The sequence below is a fragment of the Alosa pseudoharengus genome, unplaced genomic scaffold, assembly GCF_046254945.1.
Source record: "Alosa pseudoharengus isolate Yale_2024_CS ecotype anadromous, Long Island Sound unplaced genomic scaffold, YU_APseudo_1.1 YU_APseudo_1.1_scf_23, whole genome shotgun sequence".
NCBI lineage: Eukaryota > Metazoa > Chordata > Actinopteri > Clupeiformes > Clupeidae > Alosa > Alosa pseudoharengus.
In genome coordinates, this window is record NW_027468685.1 from 24,166,723 (window position 1) to 24,181,722 (window position 15,000).

Below are 15,000 nucleotides of genomic sequence, written 5' to 3' on the forward strand. Positions count from 1 at the left end.
AGTTTCCAAATGAATGCTTTTGTTCAGTTTCTATCCCGAACAGTTTTGTTACACTGTCCATTACTGGCATTATTCCTCTTAAAAAAATAAAAAGAACCGGGGGGGGGGGGGGGATGGAGGGGTGGATGACTATGAAATATGTCCAGATAGAGAACCGAAATGAAGAACAATAGTGAATGAGGCAATGATATTGGCAACACCATACAATTCAAATGGCATCCATCTCTGCCCATTGTTATCTATTATCTATTTGCCCCCGATCCAATTACCACTGAGCTAATTGTGTTGTGAGTGACAGCTCTAGAGGCTGTACAAAAGAGGGAGTAAAAAAAAACACACCACATCTGGTTATGGAAAATTAATTACCTTTTTAATGTGGTGTCGAAGACACTTTCCATGTTTGGATTTTCATTATCTCACAGTGAGCCTTGAGCGACTGATCTGAGTTCAGTGAAGTGTTGCAATCTCACTTTAGCGCCCATCCTCCGAGTACAGAAAAGAAAGCGTAAGATCAGATACACGTTCGCGCTGAGGGTGAAACCCTACCATTCTCTGTTTGGTTATTGCTGCCGCTGCTGCTGCTAGTGTTGCTGAAGAGGTGTGGATGTTTATCCACATACACCCACTTGGAGGTGTGGGCAACCAATACATGGCAGAGTGTCAGATAGGAGGCTTGGTGGTTGAGACTGTGTTTGTGTGTACAGTATGTGAGTATGTTGGTGTGAGTGCTTATGGGATTTCATATGTAGGTCTAGAAAGATGTCAGAAAGGGTAGGGGGGGTGAGGGGTTGAAAGTAGTGGAAGGATGGAGGGGCTTTTCTGCTCAGAAAGAGAGTGTTTGCCACATCCTTTTCTTTTCATGCAGCTCGGCAATTACACTCTGGGTTATTTATAGTGTGTGTGTGAGAGTGTGTGTGTGTGTGTGTGGTGTGTGGTGTGTGTTTATAATGTGTGTCTTCGTGCGTGAGCACTGGTGCTGTCCCCCTACCGTGCAGATAAGAAGGAGCACTGAGCAGCAGGGGGCCGACAGTGTTTGGTCTGAAAGAGGTGTGTGTGTGTGTGTGTGTGTGTGTGTGTGTGTGTGTGTGCACATGTGTGCGTAGTTGTGTCTGTCTGTGTGTGTGTGTGCATGTGTGTGTGAGTCTGTGTGGCAGAGAGAAGAAGGGAGAGACAGAGATGATCTGAGACTTCCGTGGATTAGTATGTACCGTTGGCATCTGCCGTCACATTTCACTTTCTGCAACTAGTTGAGAACTTTGACAGTCTGTCACCTGCCATGCAAACTTCTGCTCCTGAAAACACACTCCTCGGCGTCTTTTTCTACATCACTTGTGGTATCCTGGAAGTCAACACCACTGTTAAGCTGTCTGGAATCACATCCACTCAATTGGTCCAAATATATAGTGTAAAAGAGTCAAAATGTAACAAGTTCAATTTCAATTCAATTTCATGGCGCTTTACAGAGTGTTAGACAACAAGTAATACCAATAAAACAAAATATATCTACCTAACTATATACATTTGATGTATTAGAGCAGACCCCAACATTCCAAGACTTACCATTTGATAGTATGACACTGAGGTTCTAAATACATAAAATCAACTTAAAAATGGATTGCCGTTTGGTTTGTCTCCAGTCTTGTATGCGAGTGAGAAATCACATTCTATGGTTCAGCCCAGTCCGGTAGCGAGGAACACTGTTCCTGAGTCAACTGACATCATGTGACTTCCTCGAAAGACTCACCCTGCTTATTGGCAGGGCTATTTTAGAGGGATCCTTTGATCTGCCTGGATGTTCACCTCTCCTTTGATCTCTCCTCTCCCTCCCTCCCTCCCTCCCTCCCTCCCAAATCCCAAACCCCACTCCCCTCCATCTTTTTGTCTCCCCCTTTCCGTCCATCCCCCGCAGCTTCAGCATCGAGCCCAACTACGACTTCGTCTACATCTACGACGGGCCGGACAGCAACAGCCCGCTCATCGGCAGCTTCCAGGACAGCAAGCTGCCCGAGCGCATCGAGAGCAGCTCCAACACCATGTACCTGGCGTTCCGCAGCGACGGCTCCGTCAGCTACACCGGCTTCCATCTGGAGTACAAAGGTAAAGCGTGCTGACGGTGAGAAGGGGGGGGGGGGGGGCAGCTACCACTCCGCCCCGTGTCAGGGCCGAGGCCCTCCACAGACGTCACTGGGACCCCTTGGAGTCCATTGATCACATCATATCAAAGCGCTCGAAATGAAGCCTGCTTTGACTAGCCACGAGCAGAGGAGTCGAGTCGGCAAGAGGCTGTTTTCAAAATAAGCCCTCACACTGTCATATGTAGATTTCTCTTTTTGGTGCTGGCAGAGCTTGCTTGCCTAAGTATAGTGGCTGTCACAGGCAGACAGACAGACACACACACACACACACACACACACACACACACACACACACACACACACACACACACACACACACACACACACTTTTATACATTCTCGAGATACACTTGCTTGCTTAAGTACAGTGACTGACACATACATATACACATACACACACACACACAGATAACACGACACACACACACAGAGTGGTAACATGACATAGAAAGGAGAAAGGACAGCAAGAGAGAGAGAGTCACACAGTCCTAGGATGTCCTGGTCAGACAGTAATCATGTGCCATCCCTGCTCTATTTTACCCCCTGTTCCAGCCAAGCTACGGGAGTCTTGCTTTGACCCGGGCAACGTGATGAACGGCACGCGACTGGGCAGCGACTACAAGCTGGGCTCAACGGTGACGTTCTACTGCGAGGCCGGCTACGTGCTGCAGGGCTACTCCACGCTCACCTGCATCATGGGAGACGACGGCAGGCCCGGCTGGAACAGAGTGCTCCCCAGCTGCCAGGGTACATGCATAGACACACACACACACACACACACACAATCATGGCCACAGCAACTATGTTTATGATTATGGTTATTGTATTTAGCAGATGTTTTTGTCCAAAGCAAACCAGCAGGACTAATGGACCCAACACAGATTTTCTCAGGTCTTTCACTAAATTGTATTTCCAAAACACTTATAAGAACCAGTTTTTGTTCAACATGAGATTTAATCCTGGAAACACCCTGAAGCACATCACAAAGCATGAGTTCATCTTTATAAATATTTTCTGCGATCTATAAAAGTGTTTAAAAATGGCAGCAGTTTACCATCAGCGCTAAGAGAAAATATATTGAACTGTCTTTTTTTTCTGTCATTTCATTAGTTTTGAAAAAGAAAACGCACGTTTCTAAGTAGCTTGTAAGAATAAGTAAATGCTACTGGGCCATAGCTCCTGCTTATCTTCTCACAGCTGGCCTCATTTCCTTACCACATGTGTGTGTGTGTGTGTGTGTGTCCTTAGCCCCCTGTGGTAGTCGGTCCACTGGTAACGAGGGCACTGTTCTGTCGCCCAACTTCCCCCGGAACTACACATCTGGTCACAGCTGCGTGTACGCCATCTCTGTGCCCAGGGAGTTTGGTGAGTACTCTGACCTTTGAGAACTAATTTCCCAGCAGGTGCTCATTTCATAGAGAGATAAGCTAGCATTTCCTCAAACAATAAACTAGAAAATTGGATATCGATACATAGTATAGTTGTATATACACTCACAAACATGATTCCAAAAGGTACGTTTTGAATGTGGAGTGCTTACATTTGTGATTTGTGATTTGTCCGATTTCTGTCGCGGTGGGTTTATCCATTTTTCTTCTTGATTTGGGCTGTTAGTTTCTTCTTTGTTGAAGAGATCGGCACACTGTACGCAAATACAATGTGAGAATGGCTCTCTGAATCTAATTGAGTCATGAGTTAATATTCCTCAATCCCACAAGTGACCAAGGCAAAGATTTCAGTGGCTTACACTTCCTCCTGAAGCATTAAAGGAATTATCCGGAGTAAAATGCACTTTAGATCAATTTACGGATGATTGGGAGTACATATGTTGAGTTGACATCAAAATCATGTCATTCGGATGTGTTTTGAGAAAGTTCGATTTTACCGTTTTTAGTCAAAACTCGTTAGCCTGGAAATGACCAGGGCATGTCATTTCGCCGCTACAAAACGCTATTTTTATACCTCTTCTACAGTTCCAAACAACATTATACTTACGTGGTAGTGAGTAGAGGGTCCCTAAAGCCAAACCGAAGTATCCCGAGGTCTTTATGTGGTTGGATAGAGAGTCCAGAATGAATTTCATCAAGCCAGTACCTTTCCGGAAATGTTGCTGCTGCAGCTAGCATCTTTAGGGGAAAGTCTGTAGGAGTCGATCACGTCACGTGACATTTCAAAATTCCAACCTGTTAGTAAGCTAGGGTTTGCTGTTACATACAACTTCATTTCAATTTCGAAAGAAATACCGGACTATGTTTTTTTTTTTTTTTTTTTTTAAACGGCGACGAAATTGTGAATTTCCAGAGCGTGTTACTCCACACTCGGCAATCGACTCCTACGGAATTTCCCCTAAAGATGCCAGCTGCGCAGCAACATTTCCGGAAAGGTACTGGCTTGATGAAATTCTTGATGTCAACTTGGGGGCTTGATTCTTGATGTCAACTTGGGGGCAGCCGTGGCCCACTTTGGGGGCAGCCGTGGCCCACTGGCAGGGGCGGACCTGCCATTAGGCATGGTCAGGCAATTGCCTGGGGCCTCGGCCACCAGGGGGCCTCGTCATCCCCGTATCGTATTTCGTTTTTTTTTTTTTTTAAATAAATGATCACCGCATCCAAACAATATATTCTAATCCATAATAAAGATTGAAAAAATATTTTGCCTCATGACTGCTCATAAACTCATCATAAAATCAAATGACTGCAGGTCCGCTTTCTGTCACCATAGCAGCAACTAGCTATGAACGAGGTTTTGGTGAGGTGTGGAGTTGAGCGATTGACAGCAGCCATGAAACGTTTCCAGAGTGGAAGTGAAAAGAAAAAGCGAGGAGGAAGAATTTAGAAAGAAATTGCCTAAATTAACCAACTTCTTCCAGTCGAAGAATTCTTCCACGGAAGAAAGTAATTTGGATAGCTCTTGTAGCTTAGGCCTACTACATAGCCTATTCTTCTACTGATGATGATGATGATGATTATGATGTTGATCTAAGTAAAACAGTCGTGAGGGATCACTGTCACTGCCGAAGTCCGCACTGTTGCTGTTGGTGCTGCTACGGACACCATTTCAGTAGCAGAAGCTTTGGGTGCAAACGAAACCAGTACGTGAGTAGCCCTAACACAATACCTAACACTAGGCTACCGTTATCAGTGACGACCCTGCGTTATGGCCAGACACCGTCAGAGATGCAGAGCGAGTTGAAATCGTTAGAAAAAAAGGCCCTGTGCAAATTAAGATCTTTGAATTCCCCAAAAATGCAGATAAACCACCCAGAAGATTCACGGTTGAACATTATTACATGACCATGAAAAATGGAGAAAAAAAAACAGAAAATGGCTAGTTTATTCGGTCAGTGCAGACGCTGTTTATTGTTTTGGATGTCGGCTTTTTGGAAGATCGAACACCTCATTTAGTTCGCACGCACACACTCACTCTCACTCTCTCTCTCTCCCTCTCTTCTACACATAGCCTACACGGACAGACTCTCATACAGTACATAGCTACATAGAGTATATTCACACACAGAGACGCCAAACCCCTAGCCTACTCTCTCTCTCTCTCTCTCTCTCTCACACACACACACACACACACACACAGACCATTCATAATTGTAATAGGCTACTTTCAAAGGTTTTTACTAATGTTTTTTGATTGTCATCTATGGCAATAAATATTTGTTGTATTTGAGTATGCCTCAGCGTCCCATTATTACAGAAAAAAGTTTGTTTTAGTTTTAGGGTTGTGGTGTGTGTGTGTGTGTGTGTGTGTGGGGGGGGGGGGGGGGCTGGGAGGGGCCTCGGGATCTTTTGCCTTGGGCCTCAAAGTGTCCAGGTCCGCCCCTGCCCACTGGTTAGCACTCTGGACTTGTAACCGGAGGGTTGCCGGTTCGAGCCCCGACCAGTGGGCCACAGCTGAAGTGTCCTTGAGCAAGGCACCTAACCCCTCACTGCTCCCCGAGCGCCGCTGTTGTTGCAGGCAGCTCACTGCGCCGGGATTAGTGTGTGCTTCACCTCACTGTGTGCTGTGTTTCACTAATTCACGGATTGGGTTAAATGCAGAGACCAAATTTCCCTTACGGGATCAAAAGAGTATATATACTATACTATACTCACTACCACGTAAGTGTAATGTTGTTTGGAACTGTAGAAGAGGTATAAAAATAGCGTTTTGTAGCGGCAAAATGACATGCCCTGGTCACTTCCAGGCTAACAAGTTTTGACTAAAAACGGTAAAATCGAACTTTCTCAAAACACATCCGAATGACATGATTTTGATGTCAACTCAACGTATGTACTCCCAATCATCCGTAAATTGATCTAAAGTGCATTTTACTCCGGATAATTCCTTTAATTCATGCCTAAGGATTTAGTGCCGGAAAGAAATGAAGTACTCACTTTTAACTTAGCAACAAGGCAGCAATTTTTTTTCCCTCTTTCTCTCACACTTGGAAACTTCGAGTGCGGAAAAGTCCTCTTAGCAGAAGGGTTGGGTGCAGTGATAATTCAGCACAATGAATGGGTCTCATCTCACTCTCTCCATAATGTCACTGCTAACCATACAAGTGGTCGGAAGTCCTGGGCAAATTGGTTTGATTCAAACACTTGTAGGCGCTAAGAGAGCACCCATGTCTAAAATTAACAGTGCATTCAGGTGCACGACCAAGAAAAAAGTCTATGAGAGAGAGCAACATTCTCAAACTTTTGATGGTAATAAATTAGTTAGATTGACAAATGTGCTATTAGGAGTGGTCGATTTCTCAGGAAAGAGAGGAGAGGTTGTGCCAGGATTGGTCTGACTATAACATTGCTCATGCTATAGATTAATGTGTTTCCCATGTCCTAATAGATGACTTTTGTTGCGTGTATCAGAGCTTAAAGGAGTAGTCCATAATTATGATGAAGTACACATTTGTAAAATGTGTGTGTAACATTGTAGCTTAAACAAAGTAATAGACAGTTCCAAACAGTCAGCACAGTGCATCATGAGCATGGAAGGCAGGGGATATAATTGACTTGAATGTTGAGCTTAAATAACAATATTTTGCCAGAACCGTGGACTCTCCTGAAAAACAGTACTGATAAATCTGTGTACAGTGGTTCAGCCTCATAAGAGACCACTACTGGAGATGTTGCTATGTTGGTTATCTGACTGGTTCCTTTCTCAACCTCTCAACTTGATCTAAAATCGGAAATCCATGTCAGAGAGGTGCGTCTCTTTTTTACTCAGAGATAAACGTGAGGAAACAAAAGCACTTCGGTGAGTGGTATCCAGTATTGTAACAGACTCGGGCGTTTGTTCTTTTTCTCTCTTCCCCCACCTGTCCTCCCCTTCCTCCTCCTCCTCCTCCTGCTCCCTGTCCAGACACTAAGGGGCTAATGGAGAGCATTGAGTGAGGGGATTACGCGTCCAGCGCTGATCCAAAACTTTATCCCCGCGACCCAGTCCTGTCACTCTTCCCGGCGTACAGTTAGCCGCACGCCAAAGGCCCCGAGATATCCCATTAAAAAGGGGGCGGCATTTGTTCTCTAAAGCCCTGACAAGGAGAGTCAGGCTGTTTTGATATATTTTCGCTCAAAGGGGATTTGGGGGGGAATGGGGGGGGGGGGGTACCCCCCCACCTTCCCCTTCCCCGTCACACAGCTTCCCCAAACCCAATTCTCGCATGAAGAACTCACTTAGCATCACAGTGTCAGGCCTTGCTGTGGGAGCTTAACAGGCTTCTCAGGGACTAATATTGGGCATTAGCCAGTCTTCACACTGCCTCTCCAAAACGAAGCATTTGCTTCTCTTCCACAGCCCCCCGAAACTGTCAGCGCCTACTTGCACCCTAAACTGTAGCGGAAAAGAAATGGTTAATGAGGAGAGGGAGAAGACAGGATTATGCCACAGGAAAGGTGAAAAGCTGACAGCTGAGGGAAAGGCGGAGACTTGCTCCCAACAAAACCCTGAGCTTACGTGTCTTTCATCAATCAATCAATCAATCAATCAATCAATTTCACCTAACTCTTAATAGGAGTCACTCTAGTCAACCTGTGTTTGAGGCAGGAATCACTCTGAGGTATGGTGCAGCATCAAAGACCCCTACTAAATAAAAATGGGTATATTTTCCAGTGTATGTTCCGAGAGATCTTTTTTTCTCTCTTGGATGACTGTCCAATTAAATGAAGGGTGATGGAACACAGTCAAGTTGCCTGTGGCATAATTGAAGTATCCATTCTATCACAGGAGGCTTACTTCTCCCATGGGAGCCAACATGCATCGTTGTAAAATCGATACAGGCAAAAATAGATTTGAAAGAGCAAAATGTATTTATTTTGCAAAAGACCAAATGCTCGGTATGTTATAGCGAAGTGAAGCCACAGTTCAGTAATTTCATTGAATTTCCATCACAGGTAATGGCTTACATGGATATACACATAAACAATTGTATTAGATGGCTTTGTGGGTCTGCCACATTTTCTGCCATTAGCTTTGATTGACCCCAGTCAGTATCAGTATGAGCAGTGTTCTCTGTGTGTCCCTCCACAGACAGCGTGCCCACACACTTACAGACAGGTAATGTAGACACACACACACACACACACACACACACACACACACACACACACACACACACACACACACACACACTGCAATGGAATGATGGATATAGTATTATTTACAAATGCAAACAAATGAAACATAGAGAGGGACATATGTAGAAGTAGGTAGCCTGAGATCACAATGTAAAACTCCTCTAAGTGCGCACATATACCCAGTACAACATTATGCCTAGAGTGATGGACCAATTGCAGTTCTCCATCCAGTAGTTGTGCTATTTTCACACCTGTGTGTGTGTGTCTGTGTGTGTGTGTGTCTGTGTGTGTGTGTGTCTGTGTGTGTGTGTGTGTGTGTGTGTGTGTGTGTGTGTGTGTGTGTGTGTGTGTGTGTGTGTGTGTGTGTGTGTGTGTGTGTGTGCGTGCACCCATGGGGGGTCTCAGTGTCTATAAGTGACTGTCAGATTCTGCTGCTCTGTGGGAGATCCTGTCACTTAACCTCTTGATGCAAGACCCAAGCTGGGAAAAGCTTGAGCATTACCATACACCTGAACCTGCTATTGCACAGCCTGCATTTCCAGGCGGTGATTAAGAGCTTAAAGTGTGTCTCGGAACAAAGCCTTGGCAACAACCGGTCGAGTTCCCAAACTAAAAGGAATGTATTTCGCTCTAGGTGCCAGGCTGCCAGCCACTTTTCAGAATATCGGAAATCCATTTTGTAATCCATCTGTCAAAGGTGCTTTCTATTTCCAATTTGTTAAACTCAAACCCTTATTTTATTGTAGTTTTCGATATAGTTATGAATTACGACCTAGAAGGCCCCTGGAAGACATTTCCTTGGTAATTTATTAATTTTTCAGAGAAACAGACCAAACACCAACACTTAGCTAAATATGGACTGTGTGGTCTGGTGGTTTGAAGCATCCATGTAACTTAGGAACAGCCTTTTAGAAAGCTGACACCCCCCCCCCCCCCCCCATGCCTTCCCATGAAAGTCATTTACTATTTCATCAGACAAGCACTTTCATAAAAACTGAAAACCGCCCTGGCCAAAACCCAGCGCAACTCTCATCTGCCAGTCACTCATGTGGGAGGTTTATTTATTTAGTCGGGGATTCACTTATTTATGTTGCGCTCGCTCACTGTGGTTATTTGACAGTTGAACTTTGCTGCTGTTACTTTGTCTGCTCCAACGTCGCCAGTTATTGGATAATGTCTTGAAAAGTCTGTACAGTACTCACATTCACTTGAGCCCTTTTGGTGCTTAATGTGTTCTACAGCAGTAGCATATTTATTTTAAATATTGAATTGAATTATGTCTTTTCTATCAGTATGTTTTATCTGTGAAAGATGTCGGAAAGATTTATGCTAAACATTTTTTAAATGTGTTTAGAGCCAGGCACGTTGCTGCATCAGTCAGCAGTATTTAACCTGTAAAGGTCAGAAAGTGTAAAGCAGAAAGCATTTAGGGAGGAGTCGCTCACTGATGAATGTGACCTTAACACATAATGGCTGCCTATTTGCAAGCAGAGTGTCTGTTTGTCCTGTCACCATCCAGGCTCGATTAAACATGTGGCATCTTGCGCTGATGTTACCATGTACCTGTAAGACCTCGTTTTGAGTATATCACTGTACCCGACTGATTGAAGATTCTCTCACTCATAAAATCATTTTTTAATGTTGCATTGTCAAGAAAGGTCATAGTTTCGCATCAATATTTAGATAGTCATTTCAGGTCATTTTTAGGTCATTTTTAATTTAGGTAAAAGAGAGGTTGAAGTTATGATGCAGAATTTGTGGACTTCATTTTAACTCCACTCAAGCTTCAACTAGAGGCTGGGATGGCACCCGCAGATGCCACTGACCTGACTACAATCTATCAATCTATCTATCTGTACTGTCCATAGTACAGGATCTCATGCCAGGATAGCAATAGCTGCCTCCTGGCTGGATGAGAGCAGTGAGAGCTGGGATTGAGATCTCAGTCGTCGAGCACAGCCGAGCGCTGACACGTACAGTAGACTCGCCCTAGTCACAGCACCTGGGGAGCCAAGCCAGTCGCTCTGCCACCAAAGTCAGTACAAATCTGCCCAAAACGCCACTCCACCCCTTGTCTCCCATGACTGGGAACACCACAGCACTAACTCTGCCTACCAGGTAGAACCCCCCCGATCACACACACACACACACACACATGCTCTCGTTCTCTCTCCAACTGGCTCCCACACGCCATTCATACATTAATTTCCCCGGGACGCGGAGACGCTGTTAAAAAATGCACTGCTCTGCAGCCGTTTTTTAATGTTTCATTATTCTGTCACAAAGAATGATAGCAGCAATATTTCAGACAATGACAGGTTTGGTCGAGGAGATGAATTATTCAGTGCACCCCTCCACCACCACCACCACCACCCCTTCCTCAACGCACACCCTGCATCTATCCACCAACCCCACACACACACACACACACACACACACACACACACACACACACCTTCTACTCCTTGGCCTGAGGCACACTCCGACAGTGCATGGAGTGATTGTGGAGTGAAAAAACAAAAAAAACCTGTGCATGGTTACTTGGAAGGGAAAAAAGCAAGATGTTTAATGATGTCTGACTGTTAAATATTGCACAGAAGCTACAAACACTCAGACGGTAAATTGCAATTACTCAAGCTATTTGTACACAGTATGTGCATGTGTATGTGTGTGTGAGAGAGTGTGTGAGAGTGTGAGTGGGTGTTTTCTCTCACTTGGCTTGAGGCTCTGTGTGTTTTCCGACATGCGGAGCACATACTTGCAAAAGTCAACTTCGCAAATGTAAAAAACAATAAACAAGATGTGTTAAAACACTCTTGAGTATTTAACAAAGGAGGGCATGGAGGGGGGGGGGGGGGTTGGAATGATGTGTTAAAGTCACGTACTGAACCCCCCCCCCCGCCAATCATTTGTTTTTGCTTTGGTGCTTTGGTGTGTTAATTAGGTGTTGCAATTCCTCGCTCCTCGCCACTCGCCACGGTGAACGTTTAATCAAGGCCCAGGACATTGATTGCTTAATTCATTGCTTTAAACATACTGTATGTAATCTCCATCTGCTTACCCGCGGCAGTCAGCGCTGGCTGTTGTTTTGGCTGTGAAAGTTTGTGTCCCGAGGAGCCATTACTTTGTGCTTTTAAATGTCAGTGGGTTTTCATTAGTTAAGCCGGCAGGGTCTAGCTGGGTTAGAGAGTGCCTTGCTGAACGCCTTTTAAGCCCACTTGGAGACCGTTCGTCTTTGGTACCATGAGACCAGAGAGTGTCATCAGCGTGTAGAATTAGCTTTTTTTATTGCTCCTTTTAATGTGGGTCTCTTCCACGCACAGGGGAAGCATTTGAACCGCCATATATGGTCACTTGTGACACAAAAGAGCCAGCATATGCACATCCGACAGCCTGTTCGCTTTCCTCCATTACCCCCCCCCCCCCCCCCCCCCGCTCACTTTTTTTTGATGTCCTCTTTGTAGTCCAAAGCTTTCTCTGTGTGTAGTATGTTCCTTTGTCCTCCGCGCCGTCGTGCAGGGGATAAAGGCTCGGCGGTGTCGAGCCCAGCCTCTGACGACTGTGCCGTGATACGATGAGGCGGTTTGGCCTGGGACTCACGGTCGTCGCTCTGCCTCGGAGTCCTCCTCCTCCCACTCGCACTCCCACTACTCCTCCTCCTTCTCCTCCTCCTCCTCCTCCTCCTCCTCCTCCTTCTCCTCCTCCTCTGGCCCTGGCTAGCGATCTCCATGTATTACCACCGTGGCCCCATCCAGACAGCAGGACCCAGAGGATAGGGATTTGCATTAGCCAGGCTTATTTGTGATGCATTATTCTGGCCTTGGCCTATCATCAACGGGGAGGGGGAGTTTTTTTAATGAACATTTATTGACTCCCAGCACATTATTGCCAGTCAGAGAGAGAGAGATGGAGGTTGAGTGCGGGGATACAATGTGTGCTTGATCTTCCACGCCGGCCCTCGCAGTAACCATGGAAATGACACTCACCCGCCCCGCGATTCGAAGACAACAACAAAAAAAAAAAAACTTTTCAGATGAACCCAAAGGAGTCACGAAGTGTGGCACAGACGGATAGGGAAACGTCATCTGTGGGAGTCATTCTCACTTTTTTTTCCAATCCTCTCCAGATCTGTCCATCTCATTCTGACACGTACGGCACTAACAGGGCTCCGCATCTCCCTCTCTCTCTCTCTCTCTCTCTCTCTCTCTCTCTCTCTCTCTCTCTCTCTCTTTCTCTTTATCTCTCTTTCTTGCTCTCTCTCTCTCTCTCTCTCTCTCTCTCTCTTTCACTGTCTTTGTCTCCAAGAGGCAGACCGTCAGCCTTCACCAGCATCGAGCTTGGCAGGTGGCATGGCGTCAAAAAACCACATTGTCATCCAACTCGAAAGAAAAACGTCTCTCAAATCCTACTTGAGTCGCGTTACATATTTGCTTTTTTTATGACATTCCAGGTCCATTGCTGCTGTTTGGCTTGACTGCCTGCCTCTTATGCCAATATCCTTTTCACTTCTGTTTACTGTAAGGAAATAAACATGGGAAGGTTGGGAGATATGTTTGTTTCCACTGTCTCCTCGTCTTGGGTGCCAAAAATGCTTGGAAATGTTATAAATGTTATGCTCCCACTGAGAGGAAGACAGCTTGTGGCCATTAGGGGAAGGCAGGGGGTTAAAGTCCATATTTGCAGCCTGCTCCGACTTGATATTCACCTCTGACCTTTGGGGAGGAACCAGCATGCATCACCCACCGTGGTGCCCGAGGTTAGCGGAGGCTTTGAGAGCATGCCAAAGATTCTCCATTTTAACCCTGTCTGACGCAGCCCTGTGCAGTGAAGGGATGCCCCCACCCACCCACACACACACACACACACACACACACACACACACACACACACACACACACACACACACACACACACACTCACTCACACACTCTCTCACACACTCACACACTCACACACACACTCTTCTGTCGACTCACATGAAGTGAGGGGACATGAGGGGCACTGCATGCCACGCTCCCGGTCAAATTTCACATCAATGCCAACATCAACCTAAGGCAACAGTAGCAGAGCACACACTCACAAACACACAGAGTTCATTTTTGTCAAGCTTAGCTCAGGGTCTTTTCTGCCTAGTCAGGTTCTAGTCAACCAGAAGAGCTCAAAGTGATTCACCCTGTGGCAAAGATCCTAGTTACAGCTGCAATCAAAAAATGAATAGGGAAGCGATTTGATTTGATTTGAATTGCTGTGCTCTTCACAGTGGTTTCCTAAAGAGTGCCGTCGAAGAGCTGGCAGCCTTAAAACGTTCTTGCTATTTTTTTTAACATACATTTTTTGTAATGTATGGATTTTATACAAAACTCCATACCATATCACCCACCATCATACACGTAAGGATTTTTAAAGGTCGGGCATCGGGCAAGGGTATGTTGTGTTTGAAGATTGACTCGTTTTACGAAGCGAAAACAGGGACACGTTAAATGAAATCATGCTAGCCAGCCGGTGCACTGTTAAATCAGAAGCCAGCAAGCCTGTACCCACATCCCAACATGCCATTACACTCTTAGGGCTTTGGTGCTCATCCATGGCAACCTACTGGCACCCCAAATGACAACAGAGGGGGTCGCTATAAGTCAAGTTGCTTACATGACGAAACAGAGCCGGATAAGTGTTTTGTCATTGGGCTGTCGTGGACAGTGTTCAGGCGTATGGCTTAGCAGGGATGAGAGGGGGGATAAGGGTGAGGAGAGTGTGTGTGTGTGTGTGTGTGTGTGTGTCTGTGTGTGTGTGTGTGTGTGTGTGTGTGTGTGTGTGTGTGTGTGTGTGTGTGTGTGTGTGTGTGTGTGTGTGTGTGTGTTTGCATGTGTGCGTGCGTGTGTGCGTGCGTGTGTTTGCAGAGCTGTCGGGAACGAGAGGATTGTGATCTCCCTCGGAAAAGGAGAGGCAACAGAGGTGCCAGTTGGACCCCTTTCCACAAAAAAGGGAAGGTGAATAGCTGTTGACATGCTGTCCATCTCCGAGCACTTGACTCACAGAGAGAGAGACAGAGAGAGAGAGAGAGAGATAGGGAGGGAAAGAGAGGGAGAGAGGAACCCCCCATGGTGCGTACCAACTCTGGGTTGGGGCGAAGCGTTGGGTTTAGCGTCCTCATCCAAATCCCACAGATGGGCGGAATGCTAATGTGGGGATGAGAGTAGGCCGAGCCAGAGACTCCTCAAACAGTCACCCTGCTCCCCAGCGCCATGCAACACACAGCAACACACACAGCAACACACACAGCAACACACAGCAACACACAC

At 45.9% G+C, this 15,000-nt stretch overlaps 1 protein-coding gene across 1 annotated transcript in view; it reads left to right on the forward strand.

The window, feature by feature from the left end:
- Window positions 1–15,000, forward strand: part of csmd3b (CUB and Sushi multiple domains 3b) — a 390,727-nt gene that overhangs the window by 267,101 nt on the left and 108,626 nt on the right. Inside the window, exons 29-31 of the mRNA XM_076302106.1 lie at window positions 1,910–2,097; window positions 2,688–2,882; window positions 3,384–3,500. Coding sequence (XP_076158221.1) covers window positions 1,910–2,097; window positions 2,688–2,882; window positions 3,384–3,500 — 500 coding nt within the window. The remainder of the gene's footprint in view (window positions 1–1,909; window positions 2,098–2,687; window positions 2,883–3,383; window positions 3,501–15,000) is intronic.